The 16277-nt window shown below is 34.0% G+C and overlaps 1 protein-coding gene across 3 annotated transcripts in view; it reads right to left on the reverse strand.

Moving 5' to 3' along the window:
* Positions 1-16277, reverse strand: part of SPOCK3 (SPARC (osteonectin), cwcv and kazal like domains proteoglycan 3) — a gene marked incomplete at its 5' end in the record, with an annotated part of 190426 nt that overhangs the window by 74637 nt on the left and 99512 nt on the right. For 2 of the 3 annotated variants that reach the window (XM_080344171.1, XM_080344170.1), the window contains one exon: positions 1688-1814. The exons of the other annotated variant lie outside the window; for it this stretch is intronic. In XM_080344171.1, coding sequence (XP_080200297.1) covers positions 1688-1814 — 127 coding nt within the window. The remainder of the gene's footprint in view (positions 1-1687; positions 1815-16277) is intronic. 3 annotated transcript variants of the gene reach the window in all.

Genomic DNA, 16277 nt, shown 5'->3' on the forward strand with positions numbered 1-16277 from the left:
ATGTGCAGACCAGGCTTGGGACTTAAAGACTGACTAAACCTTCATGTTGCACAGTAAAATAAATGCTAAATGACAGTATCATCTAACATCAGGTAAGATGGAAACACATTTCAGGCTCTTGATAAAACATAGACAGGAGATTACTGTGAATGAAAATAAGAATATTTTCAAATTTCTCAATTAAAACTTTAAGCTACATCATCAAGGGAAAAGAAATATTTTTCTGCTAAGCTAAAGAGTCCAAAATTCATGTGTAGGGCCTCAGATAGCCTGGTGTAAGAGATAGATATTTTTTTTTTTTCTTTTTAAGAAAAATTTAAATTTTTGACCAGTTCTCTATAGCTAAATATTCAGTTTGTAAGAAAAACATTTTCTTATGTAAGATTTAGGATAAAAGCATAAGAACTGGCATGGCTGCAGAAGTACTAGTTATATCCTAATGTTTTTATTTTATCAAGAAGAAAACATCGTTGGACAGGATACTTAGTGTTCAATCTAATAGACAGTCACTCCTCTTAAGTCTAATATTTTTTGGAAAATTTAGTTTATGTTTGCAGTAAAAAACAACAAAAAAATCACTACAGTAAATACTTAACTCTAAAATCTTTAACTATTTGGAAATATCCTAAAAATATTTTGCTTAAAATTCTATATGAAATGTTTTCTTTATACGTAAGAACCACAGAGCTTCTCCATCTCCATCAATTTAATCTAGAACAATCAGCATTATCATCATTATCACTATATTTCTCTCAAAGCACAGGATACTGTCTATTATTAGAAACATCTTGTTAGTAGTGTCAGAATGGCAGAATACAGTGGGTCCTCTTGCACTACTGAATTGCACATCATTTTTCACAAACTTAAGTTCAACTAGAGCACACATCTGTTTCTCCTAGAGAGGACTCAGTTACTAACATCAGCCCAACACTCTTCTACTCAAAATTTTAAGAGAGGATGCTAAACGAATTGATTTGTTTTCAGCACTATGAAGTCTCTCCATCTCAAAAGTTTCACCTGAGCACTGTACTAATGCAGTCCCATGGTTTCTGGACTTCAATATGACCAGCACAAAATCTCCAAAAAAGACTGGGAAAACTGACATTAACGTTTTTTTAATTACTATTCTGTCCCCAAACAAGTACCTAGAAAAGACAGGAGGGTTCAGGAATACAAAAGGAAGGTCTTAAAATACATAAAATGCTGTTGGCAAGAAGGAAAGATATGCAACAATTATTTACATTATTACATTTTTTTAATCTCAGCATGCAACATCTATGCCTAGGTTCTTGGAATGTCAAGTATTTCCTGAATGGTGAACTGGAAAATGTGACTTAACATGTTTATCCTACTCCAAATTTGGGACATGCACCACTTTTTTTCCTTACTCAAAACCCTGCCTTGGTGTTTGTCACAGACAGACTTAACCTGGAGCTCCATTACATTGTGGAGCACTCTTACAACGTGTTTCTTTGGGTACTACTGTTTCATGCTGCTTAGGATTTGCTACCATTTTGCCTTTTTGTCTTATGATACACTAGAATTGCTGTATGTTGCAGTCTGTTAAATATATTTCAGTCAAAACAAATGAATGTAGATTTGTCTTACAATACAGTGTTTTATTTTGCAAGAGCTGGAGTTGACTGGAACAATGAAAGAATAATTCAGTTCTTTATTTAATTCTTACCTGAGAGGAATATGTGTGACCATCTGATCCACAAACAGGATTGGTATAAACTACTGGACACTGCTTGCAGTTTGATGAAATGGGACCACCCCTCCACTGTTTATGGCCTAAACCAGCCTCTTTCATACTGTAAGTAAACAAAAAGTATGCAATTCTGATAAGCAGTAGTAAAAACAGAACATATTCAGGGTATTTTAATGATCCTTTACAAACAGTAAGCCATACATACTTTTAGCCACAAAGTTTTCTTCTAAGTAAAGAGCTGCACAGTCTTTGGTACACACTCGCTCACCTTTGTACATTACTGGATGTAGCAACACCTGATACCTGCATATTATCTCACTTTCTAAGACATCTTAGTAGAAAATTATGATTAAGATGATGTTTTGGTGACTGTTACACTTACTCACCAGCGAAAGATGTCTGACTTGTGTGGTATTTACTTTTTTGTTATTGCTGTTATTAAACAGTATGAATGGAGCTGTTGTGTTTTACTGGTGTTTAAGGACATAACATTTAAGTATTAGAAAATTATATCATATATACTTCCACAGAGACAGATAGATGGTCCTTCAGCATACTGTTTGCCCCACTTTCACCTCTGCCTTTCACAGCTTACATTTCATCAAATTCTGACTCCCGCACCTAATGTAAGGTTCAAGGAGGGGGGAAAAAAAAAATGGTAATCCACTGGAACAAAGAGTCAATCTGCGTAAGTATATATGTGTATACGTATACAAACAGACATAGCTAGATAGATCATTTTAGCCCAGAAAAGAAGATCCGCTGGGTCAGATGAAAAGCCTAAAATAAGTTACTGATGTTTTCTCAGAATATTCTCCAAGCCTTCAGTAATTTGAGACATATGGCCATCCGCAGACAAACATGTTTTCTCTCTGTAGCTTTGAATTAGTTTCTATTCTTGAATTTTTCCAATTGCTTTTCACAGCTATGAAAGCATTTAGCAGTCATTGTATCCTGAACCAGCTGTTTTATGAGAGTTGCCCAATTCATAGACTGACCTTTAGTATGCTTTATATATTAATGGCTTCCATATAAATAAGAAAATAGAATAATGCATGGTTTTTATATTATGTTTTCTGCTTGGAAACTTAATGAGGAATTTAAAAATTATTATGCTTTGAATACAACTATGACTTATCAGGACACACTCAAGTAGTAAATGTTCAAACTTATAAAAAACTCAAATCATTCAAAGCAGAACTCTTTCAGCTTGGTTCACCTACAGATAATCATCAACTATTTTGCTAATTAGTCATGAATCACTGCTCAAGAAGAACTTGTCTGGAGTAGTAAAAAGGAATTGAAATTGGAGAAAATAAACTCCTCATCGTCTGGTTTTATAACATGCAGCTTAAAAGGCTAAAAGAATACACCTTACAGTAAACTGGTGATAATAATAATAAAAATACTGTTTCTCAGCTATGCGTAAGTTTTTATGCTGTTCATAATTTTGGCTATAAATGTGGTCTTTAAGAACAACAACAACAAAAAATAACGTAATTTATAAAAGTTTACATTTATATTATATTGTGTGGTGGAATTTTGAACAGCACAGATTTTTTTGACAATGTAAAGAGGAACCTGAAATATTGTACACAGAAATTATCAGTTACTGCTGAAAAAAACAGTAATAACTTCAATTACATGTAGCATAATGAGTGGTAAAATGTCCATACAGAAAGTTTTTATGTCCATCAGGAAGTATAAAAAAGGAAACAATTCAAACATACTACCCTAATTAATAATACATGGCAATTTTTTCTGCTAAGTTGCATCCTTTGAAGACTAAGTACAAACTACTTCATTCTTATTATAGTAAAGCAAAGCTGAACTGTATGTTTCTTTATGTATAATATATAGTAATGATCTGACTATTGTTGCTCCTCTCACTTGACTGAGAGTTTTGCAATCATCCACATGAACTCCAGTGCAATTAGATTATTCAGATGGCTGCATCTTTCTCTTACTTCTTGTTACTTTTATAGCTCATAATTTTCCAGAAGTGCCCCAGTAGCCTGAGGTTACTTACAGGACCAGAGTCCCAACTATCAACCTGATGTCATTTGTTTATCTGACATACAGTAACTTTAAAATGCTGCATAAACCAATTCCAAAAGTTCCAGACATCAACAGGGAGAACCCCACTGATATCAGAAAAAAACAAACTGGAAGCAGGGTTTGTGAGACACACAGGGGCTGTTGGGTATAGATGCTTAAAATATAACAAAGAAAAGACTAGTGGTGATTATAGGGTTTTAGCATATGTGCACCCTTGTACATGCCCTCAATTAACTCTACAGACAAGAAAAAGATGAAAAGAAAGGAGGGGGAAGAAAAAAGCCCTTTTAAATGGAGGAAAATGAATAAGTAAAATCACCTAAAGGAAAGAGAATCATGCATCTCAGGAAGGACCACAAGGAAAGCAGACACTAGAACAAGCTCAGGACAGAAAAATCACAGGTTTGTGAATACCAGTGGGGAGATATCAGGAAAATGGAAAATATTTCATGAAGTCAGATAGATTAACTTCTCTCAAATAACTTCTGCTTCGTTAATGATTTTAAATACAGGCTGTACCAGGGTACTAATTTAGGGTGAAGTGAGCCAAGTTTCCTGTTATACAGAGAACTTACCTAAGACTTTCAGGAGATCTTGGTTTCTGTATGAATAATAATATATTTTTATCAACCAGAACTATCTGTATATTTTCCAAACTTGAAATGCGAAGTATAGGAATAACTAAATTATAAATAATTATACTTTTAAGATACCTGGTCATGGAAACACCTTACTACAATAATGTAGAAACTAGATTCTGTTTGATCAGAGCTGCCAAACAGCTATTTTTTGATTGTCAGACACCGCGATGACAGGCCAATATTAAATTAATTAATAACCCTTTTAATACTAGTTATGGTAGATATGTGCATTTCATAAAATATATTAATAATGCCTTTTCCTTATATATTCAAACATTCTCTTTCACCATTCCTTAATTACATCAGATTTGTTCCTGTTGACTGTTTCGTTGTTACCAGGTATTGTGTTTATTTTTTTTAACAGCTAGGTAATGAGTACACATACAAACATGGAAGTAACTGAGAAACTACTGTGATGATATCTATCATCTTGAATTATGATTATTAGTGTATGTCCACAAACATCATGAAGATACAAAAAGACTGCTTAGCTACAACATAAAAAAATGTGTTATAATTTACTTAAGATAAAGCAATGTATTTCTACATTTTAAAATGCTCAAGAGTAAGACAAATAGTAAATAACCAGTTACTTCACTATGAGAAATCACTTTTATTTTTCTCTTTCTTGTATTTATTATTTTTTGATTCAATAGGCAAGAAAACGCAGATCACTGCAACTTGCAGTTACTAAAATTCTGCCATTTAATTTTGTGATTCCACAGCAATCACTACAAATGTTGTGCTTGATAGTGTTTTGCCACAAAAAAGTATATGATGCCATGGAAAAGTCAACCTTTTCCACTGACAAATTTTATACTTCTAAATTTCCTGAAAAGGACTTTGGGATCTGTCTAGTAATAAAATGATTATCACCAAATACACAAGCCCAGCCTTATCTGACATCATTGACACCAAAAGGGTAAAATTAAATATATGAGTTTAACTTACCAGCAATGCTTGTGATTGCATTAACTTGCATACACCAAATTGTGCATATGCTTTTAGGCTGCATATGCAACCTCATGCCTAGAAACATAATTAGCCAATCTTCCCAATTACTCTAGCCTATGTACCTGTTTGCATACATAAACTTACCTTCTTGTACACACAGTGATTGTGCCTGCAAATACTTAGAGAATGCTTAATGTAACCCATTGAAAATTCAGCTGCAAGCAACAATTTGGCAACATGACCTTATTTAATGTTATCTATAAAATGCGTGAGTGCCCAATTCACTTGAAAAAATGGTATTCCATATCTAGATTTGAAAATCTTCAAACATAGGTCTTTAAATACCAACTGACAGAAACAAATCTGAGTTAATAAAAACCTAATCTTTCAGGGAACTCTTGTAACTCATCTCTGATAACTACATTTGCATTTTTTAGAGATTGTGGAATTATTCCGATTTGATGATGTTTTGCCATGGCCTTTGGGAACACAATCAGGCTATGTCAAATCAACAAAATCAGAAAAAAACCACTTGTATAGCAAATTCTCATTTGCTTTCATCAGAGGTGACTGGATTTCCTTCAAAGTTCCCTTTTCATGTGGAAGCATCCTGGAAGAAAACTATGGCTGTCAATATATTGTTGAGATGTTTTTTTCAAATGCCAGAAGAAACCAATACATCATTGCTGGTCTCTGTGTGTGTGTGTCTATGTTATTCTGACTTGTTTCATTATTTTGCACTATTCCTAACAAATATAAGAAAATACTGTTTTAAGAAACCAATACTACTTGAGTAAATATATTAATAAAGTTACTATGGGAATCAAGATACAATACATTTAAGCAATTTTAATTTAAGTGTTGGCAAGATGTTTGTATTTATTGATGGACCATCAAAATGTTTAACAGGTGCATGTGAGATTATATAATAAATTCAGCTATTATTCTTCCCCAGTATCTGTATCCAAGATAGCAAAGTTATGTATCATCTATCATTTTTGTCAGGATCACTAAGCATACTTACTATTATTCCAGAATTTAGAAGAATATTTCTTTTCGTGCATGTAAAAAGAAAATGCTATTTACTCATTTGCACCGAAGAAGGAAAACAAATAGATATCTTAAAGACAGAAATTCTTACTACCACCTTCCACCTACACATATTATTACAAAGGCAAGTTTTAACTTTAAGGAAGGTAGCTTCTTGACTTGTTGTCACATAGCCCCACTATTTTCAGTACCATTCTGTTTACTTTTAACATGCAAAGCCCCTAGTATTTTATTCTAATGTCTATATAATAAACTAAACAGCCTTATAAAACAGCCTTCTATATATTAAAACAAACAAACAAACAAACACTCAAACCAACAAACAAAAAAACCCCACCAAAAACAAACAGCGACAAAAAACCACTAGTTTGACGTAACGCTGCTGAAATTTACTGGAGTATTACTATCTAAATCACTAGGGAGAGGGATGGTGAGGATTTGAGATGTTAAAGTATAAAAAGACCCTATTAGAGATATCAATATTGTGTGATTTTTTTTAAAAAAAAAGGTTACCAGCACGAAGTAGACTGAAGGTTTTTGTTAGGACCTCTCAGATTGCTACACTTGTAATTTACACAGTTAGGCACTGACTAGTACATATTTTTCTAACACGCTTAGAATATAACTCACAAGGAAGGAATAACATTAAAAGAAACTTGAGACAAAATCAGTAATTGTTGTCTCAGTTTTCTGATCGGAACTGCTATGTGGTCATTCACAAATTTAGGAGACAAAAAAATATAAAGAAACTCCTAAATAAAGGGAAAGAAAACCTGGCTTGTTAGAAAAGGTTCCAAATATTCAAAACTGTAAAAGACACTAGCTCTTTTGAGCTCAACATCTCCGAGTCCTCAGCTCTAGCTATTCCTTAAAAAGTTCTAATTAAAAACTTTTATTTTAGTTAAAGATCAAAACAGAAAGTTTTGTTCAAACACTGCCTAGAGACAATAACAGAATATAGGCTTGTAAAGCATTAAGAAAATGGTTGTACCAGAAGAGAGGTCAAGTAACTGCATCAGAATCTTCTCTCTGCCCTCCATAAACATACATTCCCTTCCTTCCCAGCTGACATTATTCCTAAAAAAGTCTAGGAAATTAGTAAAATCCAGATGGCAAGAATGAGCACATTCTTCACACTCCTGCTGTCTTTCACTTCTCCTTCCAGCACAGACCCCAGACAACAGAGACAGTGCTCTCTGGAGTCCCACTTCCAGAGAGACATGATTTGCCCATTATTATTTAATACATTATCTAACACATAAATATTTATATACATTGCAAAGTCAGAAATATAATACATTTCCACTAAATCCAGCATTATTTATGGATATGTTTACTGCATTCTTACAAAATCATCTGACATGGCTCCATACATTTCCTATATATTTAACTAGAAAAAATGGTCACGTGTATGTGAAGAGGATTTTGCTTGGCAAATAGTGGAGATGTGGAAAGCATTCATGCATATCATAGACTTTATTTTCTGTCACAAAAACCACTGCACTCAAACTTTTCTGAAGATAGAGATGTAAGTTGACCCTTAATAAGAATATCTGTAATAGCTCTATTACATTCTCTGTTTAAACTAGCAGATACATAACATTATGTCAATAAAAAAAAAAAGTGAGGCACATGAGCAAATACAATACCTGCAGTATGAGACTATTTAAAAAATAAGTTATTTACCATTTTGAACACTTCACACTTTAAACACAATGAACAAATTTATTTTTTTGTTTGTATGTACTGGTATAAAGTATTGTTGAAGATAAGGAACAAAAAGTGCATCTTCCCATAGGTTATCAGTGTTACAGATGCTATAATATTTCAACACCAGAAATGTTGAATTTCTTGAAATCTGCACCAAATAAAAACTGTATTCTCACCTAGTGATACTGGAGACATCCTTCATCCTTATTTTCATCGCTTCAGAATACATACTGAACTACTTAGTGGATAATCCGGTCAGAGGACAGCAGAATCCAGACTCTGCGATATCCATACAGTTTGAGGCAAATTGTTTTTCTCTTTCAGATATCTTACACAACAATGCAGAAGGCAATCTCTCTAACAGTTACTTGCTTATTGTAAATAATTAGTTCTGTGCAGAACAAAACCAAAAGCAACACTATGATGTGGGCTGACATCTAGTTTAGCAATTATGATAAGTATCTGCTAAGTTTAATAGAGATAAACTACCACAGCAAATAATAATTTCTCACAAAATACATCATAAAATGATATAGCAAAGCTAAGGTCAAAAGAAAGAGTTACTTATGATTCACATGACAGTAGGAAAAACTGCTATTGCAAGTTTTCACAGATTACTGTTGTCAGAAACTGAACAAAACATAAAAAGACCCTTGTACATAAAAGAAGTTTACTGTCAAAGCTCTGTGTAGATTCAATATGCAAAGCAAAATGTCACTCAAGGGCTGATGTTTTTTTCCTCTCTAATGGAACATCTTGAAGGATATATTTTGTAGGGATACAAAGGTAAAGAAAATAAAATCAGACGAGGAAAGTACAGCAAAATTACAGAAAAAGGTATTTCAATTATTTTGAAATTATACAAAAACATATTGTCATTTAAATGATAAAGATGCTTCCTTTGCTAGATATTATTTTCACATATTGTAGATGGTGTGAAATTACCTTGGCAATATTGACTTCATAATTTTTAAGCTTATCAACTCACTGTTTTTCATAATTCATATTTAGATGACAACTTCTTCTTCATACAAATATTCACCTAAGCATGACTTCTTTCCTTTCAGTGAATATATATTTTTACTCACTCAAGGAGACAGTGAGAAACTCAGGATGTCCTAAGTTACAGTTATTTAGGTTCTATTTTTAAAAAATGGCTTCAATATTATTTTAACTTCCAAAATCTCAAAAATTCAATTATGTCTCTCGCTAATAATCAACGGTTAAATTTTTCACAAGCACTGCAGAAATTGACAGTAATAAAGTGGAGCGGGTTTGAATAGCTCCAGTGACTACATGGGATGCTCACAATTTTAACTGATTCCAGAATCAAGGCCTCAAATAATTTTATACATATTTTAGTTGATATCATGTATAGGCAATATTAAAATAACAACATTGAAATTCCTAAACACACACACACACATTCCACTCTGGTAAAGCAATAATGTATTATTTTTAGAAGATTTTTAATAGTGTATGCCAGCTTATGAACTTATACTTCACCTTTTGATCACTCGCCAAGATATTCAAACGTCTTTCATCAGTGCTTTCTATGCTAATCTAAGTGTTTGACCTTGTCATAATGCAATTTTTAATAATTTCTCTTAGTGTTATCACCTTTTTGCAAAACTGTTTTAATTTTATAAAGCTCAAAGAATTATTAACAACTCTCAAAGTCATAATTTTCTATTTGCAAGACAGAAAATTACACAGATTTTGTGTCAGCCTTGCAGAGTTTACTTCTTTCATGATATATGAGTGCTAGTGGAAAAAACTTAATGAACACATCAATTTACATCCAAAAGCAAGCAAAGAGATTCTTCAACATGTTTTCCAATGCAGATAACACAAAAGGGAAAATAATTTCCTTTCTTTTTTATACATCATTTAATGAAGCAGAAACCTGTTCTCTTCTGTCAAAATAATCTGAAGAACTAGATATAATAATCAGAAGACTGTGTCAAGTCTTACATTTTCATAGTTTGTTAAACAGGAATCTAAAAAGTCCCTAACAATAAGCAAAGTTCAATAATTAGATTTGGTCAGTGTCACTTACACGTAGGTTCTATGTATCAGCATGCTTTATAACTGCAAAACCGCAGGCTTGGATATTGGTTTAATTTTTTATGATTATGCATCTATTATTGAGAGAAGTCAAAGTTATTAATTCAGAGCCTGTTTTGCACAATATGACGTTTTTGTTACTTGCATTTGATAATCCAATTACAGACATAGTTCTCATCACAAAGCATCTTAATGCCCATGATTCCTAAAAAAATAAGTGAAGAGAAATAACAGAAACATAAAAAATAAATTAAAATGAATGAAATATAATCAAATAACTATTAATCATTTCTACAGTCCAAAGAAGAAAAATAGTGGCAATATTTTGATTAATATTACAATTAGAATGGCCACTTATACAAGATGTACTATCATATGTTGAGTGTAATTACAGAACAGTTTTCACTGGAAAATAGCTAGTATTCCTGTTGGTTCAAAACACTGGCTGCCACAAAAATGTTCTTTTGCCATTATAAAAGTAGATTGATATTCCACTCATCACATTCAGAACCCTGCAGACAGAGTGATTCTCACGCAATCTATCTTTCTCATTGCCTTTCAAGTGCAAGTTGCACTCTTGCTGCCCATGCTTCCAGCTCTTTCTTCCCTCATGGAGGATCAGTCACAGTGTATGCTTGAAAATGAAGACAGAAAAGAAGGAAGAGAAGTCCATTTACAAGCATCACAGTAATCAATATCTGAAAGAAAGATTTTCATTTTTTGCCTTTCGTATTACCATCATAAATGTCTGCTGTGTCAATCACTTGATTTGAGACCCAGAAGGCAGTGTAAAACTTTTCTTCAAAACTTCATATTCAACTCTTTAGGTAGCCTAATAGGTAGAAAATATCAGTCAATGATAACTTTCAAAAGACCTTGCCTTTATTCCTTCTGAATAGTAAGTACAGAAGGTAACTAAATAAACATTATTTCTGCTAGGTGATTGATGTGGTATAGGAGTTAAAATAATGTACAGCTTGACCATTTAAGCTGTTCATTCTTCCTGTACTTGCTCATTATTTTCCAAAAACTCATCTGTTTGTTTACTTTCTTAAAATCATCCATCTCATGTAGTAAACTAATCTCTTACCTACTGGAAGGAATTCTTGCATCCATATACCAATGCTAAAATTACTTAAAGATGACAGTACTTTCAAACAGCATTTGTAACATTCTGGAAAACACATCAATACCTAACTCCATTCATCAGAGTGTTCATCTGTGTGACTGCTGATGCTTCCACCACCTACCAGCTCAACTTCTTAAACCTGCCAGTTTTAATTTATTGTTTTCCCCATCTCCAGAAGTACCACACCTGTTTTTCTTAAACAGGTTTTTTGGTTGTTTTGGTTTGGTTTTGTTGTTGTTGTTGGTTTGGGTTTTATTTATTTTGTTGTTGTTGTTGTTTGGGGTTTTTTGTTTGTTTGGGGTTTTTTGTTTGTTTGGGGTTTTTGTGGTTTTTTTTTTGTTTGTTTGTTTGTTTTTTGTTTTGTTGTTGTTGTTGTTTGTTTTTGTTCTTTTTGGGGGGGGGTATGTTAACATTTATCTGCTATATTACCAGTACTGTGCAATGTAATTCCGCCTACCCTGGAAATCTGTATTAATTAAACAACTTTGAACTGGACTCACCCTAGCCTAATTCAATGCTAAACAAAAAAACCACATAATAGACATAACAAAGCCTCTTTATTTACTATCTATATACTTTATAGATTATACTACCTATATCTTTATATACTAGCTATTTGCCAGGAGGACTAGGGAAGTGATTGTCCCACTGTACTCAGCACTGATGAGGCTGCACCTCAAATACTGTGTTCAGTTTTGGGACCCTCATCATAAGAAGGACACTGAGATACTAGAGTGCAGAGGAGGCAACAAAGCTGGTGAGGTGTGTGGAGCACAAGTTTGAGGAGAAGCAGTTGAGGGAGCTGGGGCTGTTTAGCCTGGAGAAAAGGAGGCTGAGGGGAGACCTTATCGCTGTCTACAACTACCTGAAAGGAGGCTGTAGCATGGAGGGTGTTGGTCTCTTCTCCCATGCAGCAAGTTATAGGATGAGAGGAAATGGCCTCAAGTTGAGCCAGGGAATGTTTAAATTGGATATTAGGAAAAAATTCTTCACAGAAAGGGTTGTCAGTCATTGGAACAGGCTGCCCAGGGAAGTGGTGGAATCACTATCCCTGAAGGTGTTTAAAAAGTGCTTAGACGAGGTTCTTAGAGACATGGTTTAGTGCTAGAGTTAGGTTAGGTTATGGTTGGACTTGATGATTCTGAGGGTCTCTTCCAACTGAAATGATTCTATGATCTACTGCCTGCTGCTGAGGATCGATAAAGCCTTAAAATGGGTCAGCTGACTTGATAAATTTAGTGCTAGTATTAGTTGCCCTTCATTCTACAGCCAGAATACATTATCTTCCTGAAATAATTTCAGAAGTATCATAATATCATGCCTGTAGTTACAGATTCTAAGGCACAGCACACACTCGGCCAGGAAATTGTCTTATACAATGGTGCTCGGGATTACAAGTAATCTCTATACAGTATTTAAATTAAAGATGAAGGCATATTAACTTGAACTGCTTTTGCTGTTGTGATTATGTTAACTCACTTGTGACAAAGGCTGTGATGTTTTTAGATGACATTGTTTATCAGGTGTTAGAAAAGTACTTGAAAGCTGCAAACACTGCTCTAGAGCTCATGAGCTTTTAAGAGAATGATGTGTGTCTGTAAATCAGTGTCTTACAAAACTGAACTTCTGCATTCTGGAACGGGTTAACAGCTCAGACATTTCTATGAAATACAGAATTCCTCTAGATCAGGGGTGTCAAACTCATTTTCACCGGGGGTGACATCAGCCTCACGGTTGCCTTCAAAGGGCCAAAAGTAATTTTAGGACTGTCTAAATGTAACTACTTCAGTTGCCACTGGTGAAAATGAGTTTGACACCCCTACGTTAGATCACCTAGCCAAATGTCAACTTATTGTACTGTAATCTTCCAAGAGCTCTTCATATAGATGGAAGAGTATATATCACCACAACTTTTCTCAAATCCCCAAAGGAAGGGAAAGAAAAGAAAACAAGAGGCAAGAGACAGAAAGGGTTCCAACTTGTTATTATCTTTTCTGTCAGTTTATCTTCCGAATCTATGAGTGGAATTCAATAATATCAGAAAGCAGGAAGATAAAGCTGACAAGCTGACTAGAGGTCTGCTCAGAGAAAAAATACTTAGTAATATGTGTATTTTAGGATGATAGCAGAGCCAAAATGAGTGGTCAAACCATTCATGGAGGATGATCTGCTGGATTCTACCCAATTATTCTGTTTATATGTTTTTACGTTAACATGTAAATGCATTACATGCATATGCATGGCAAGCTCAAAGTATCAGAATACCACTTCTGTTACACATTCAGTGTGCAACAGGTCTGTACACTGTAGTCAACCATAGGGACACATATGCAGAAATCTCCTGAATAAATATGAAAATCAATTTTGACAAACTTAATGAGGGGAGAGGGTAAAACTCTGATAAATATAAAACCTACCTGCACAGGCTCCATTTTGGCCCCTTATTGCCTGTGTTTGTCCTTATTCTTCGAAACTTAATCCTATATTCCAACAATACCAATCTCTCTAAAAACTAGTTTTAATTTATAATACTCTTTTTCCTCTCTGATCAAATTCAAGGATCATCAACAATGAGTCTCATACTGGGGAAAAAAATGTTCCCATAATAGTTAAAAAATAATTAAATAATTTCACATTTTTTATAGACTGTAAGTGTGGAATTTTACAGCTTGAAAAAGTTCCAGTTTAATTTAATTCATTGTTGGTTTTACTTATTAGCCTGCTTTTGTCATAGATATATTAAGCCCACAGACGTAGATAAGGATATTGCGTACTGGAAAAAACTAAAAGCAGTTTAAAACAAAACCTTGTTATTTTCATTGGCATCTATAAAGGAAGCTAATTTTAAAATAAAATATTATTTGTGCTGTTGCTTGAGGCAAGAAAATCAAATAGATTAAAGGTCTGCAGTTTTCTTGGCTGCTATTTTCCACATATAAATAAAATAGATAATTTTAAAGATTAAGATTTAATATAAACAGAGATACCCATGACAAAATATCTGTGTCAGGATATGAAAAGAGAAACAAATTGTCAATAAGACTGTCAAAAGTAGTTTTACTAACTACTGTAATGTTGTCTCACGTTATTTAGTTTAGCATGACATAAATTCTCTTTTATGTATGTCAGCATTATATTCCCCACTATGCCTCAAAAAAACATGGACTTGATTCCACAAAATAACTTGGTAGCCAAAAAGCTAGATGTAACTTGTTCTTCTGTCATTAAGAAAGTTTGTAAGGTTCCCATGTTAATTTGATTTTTTTTTTTTTTCCTATGAATGTACATAAGCATCCTCCACTTAGCCTCTTCCTGCCTTTCTTAATTACTCCAATGTGAGTTCCATGAAATGGTACCTACAGGATAATACAGTATCTATTGTTTCTCCATTCAAGCCCCCATAAAGCATCTCTTACCGGAGCTTATTTCAGGTTTGCGAGCATGACTGCAAGAACATCAAGCAACACTGAGTGACCACATGAAGTACTGTGAAAAAGCAAAGTAGTACATAAAAATGGAGAAGAGTTATTTGAAGAGAGAGAAGAACAGTAAAGAAAACTGCAAGAAAAATATCAAGGGACCAAATCCTAATGAAACAAAAACATGCTATAAAAGGTACCAATAATAAATACTTATATATGATGGTAACACCAAGAGAATTGTTCTTCAGCTTCCAGGGCTTTGTTTAAACTCTGAGTTCTTCATTCTGCATCACACAGTTTGGAAAATTCCCCAAATGTTTTTACAATTATTTCAAACTGCTCAGAAAACCTGAAAACTAGGATACTTCAAGGCCTCAGCTTTCACTCTGCCCGATTTCTCCTAGAGGGACTCCATCTTCATACAACTGGGCCCTTGCTGGTGCTCCAGCTGGGTACCCCTGGCATTCTGCATACAAAACACAACACTTATCCTAACTTAGCTGCCTGGTTTCATCTTCAAAGTCATGACTCTGCAAAACAACGAATTCACCACTCTCAGCCTCAGAGCTGAACATGCTTCCAAATACTTTCTTTTAAAAGAGCAACCACAAATCCAGCTTTAAAGTCTGAAAATTATAATGTAGTTAAGAGTGTCAAAAAGGCTGTGGGTACACAGGGGAAGGAAGGAAGTGATCTCTTGAGAGATTTCATGAATGGAAATGTATTTTCTGCCCCCCCTGTTGTGCACAGGAAACATTTCATAATTTCCTTGGGAAAGCATCTCTTTGCACAGTCATGATCTTTTTGCTCTAAAAAATCCTGAGAGCAGACTCTCTTACTTTTTGCACTGGTATTTTTCCCTCTGTATTCATAGCTTAGCTCAATTTTGACTTTTATTGCAGTATTTATAGGTTTAAACATATATAAATAGCTGTATCTTTTGGTATCTGAGTAGCTTTGGTAAGAAAGTAAATTGTGGTATCTAACTGGACTAGTGGCCAGTCTGATCAAATAAAGCACCTCCTTTTAGATAGTAGCTGTACTAAGAACTTAAGAGAAAAGTGATCAGAGGGAAAGTTTACACCTCTGTTGTCAAGAACAGGTTTGTCACATGTCAGAAAAATTAGTTGTCTTACCTATATTCTAGCTTAGAGGACTATTCTAGCTCTGAACACATATTTCTAAACCTTCCTTCTAACTACAATGCTGACAAAGAGTTCTGTGGCAGTAGTGTCAAAATTCAATAGGTTCTTACAATTTGGTTTGAACCTGCTGCCTCATGTGTTCTCCCTGTTCCTTCATTATGAGAGGCTAAATGAAACTGAGCAACGATTCCAGAAATAAAATCCTGTCATAGTCTTTCTTACAAATTTAGATTTATTACAACTGCCCATTTTTCAGTGCCTCTTTATCCAGAAGTCTCTCTAGGCCTTTGATCATATTTTTAAAAGCTCTGCAGTGTTTCTGTCTCTGCTATGTGTCATTTATCAAGGTGGCCAGAAATAACAGGGCTATTAACACAAATAAATTGTGAA

The sequence above is a fragment of the Nesoenas mayeri genome, assembly GCF_963082525.1.
Source record: "Nesoenas mayeri genome assembly, chromosome: 4".
Classification (NCBI taxonomy): domain Eukaryota; kingdom Metazoa; phylum Chordata; class Aves; order Columbiformes; family Columbidae; genus Nesoenas; species Nesoenas mayeri.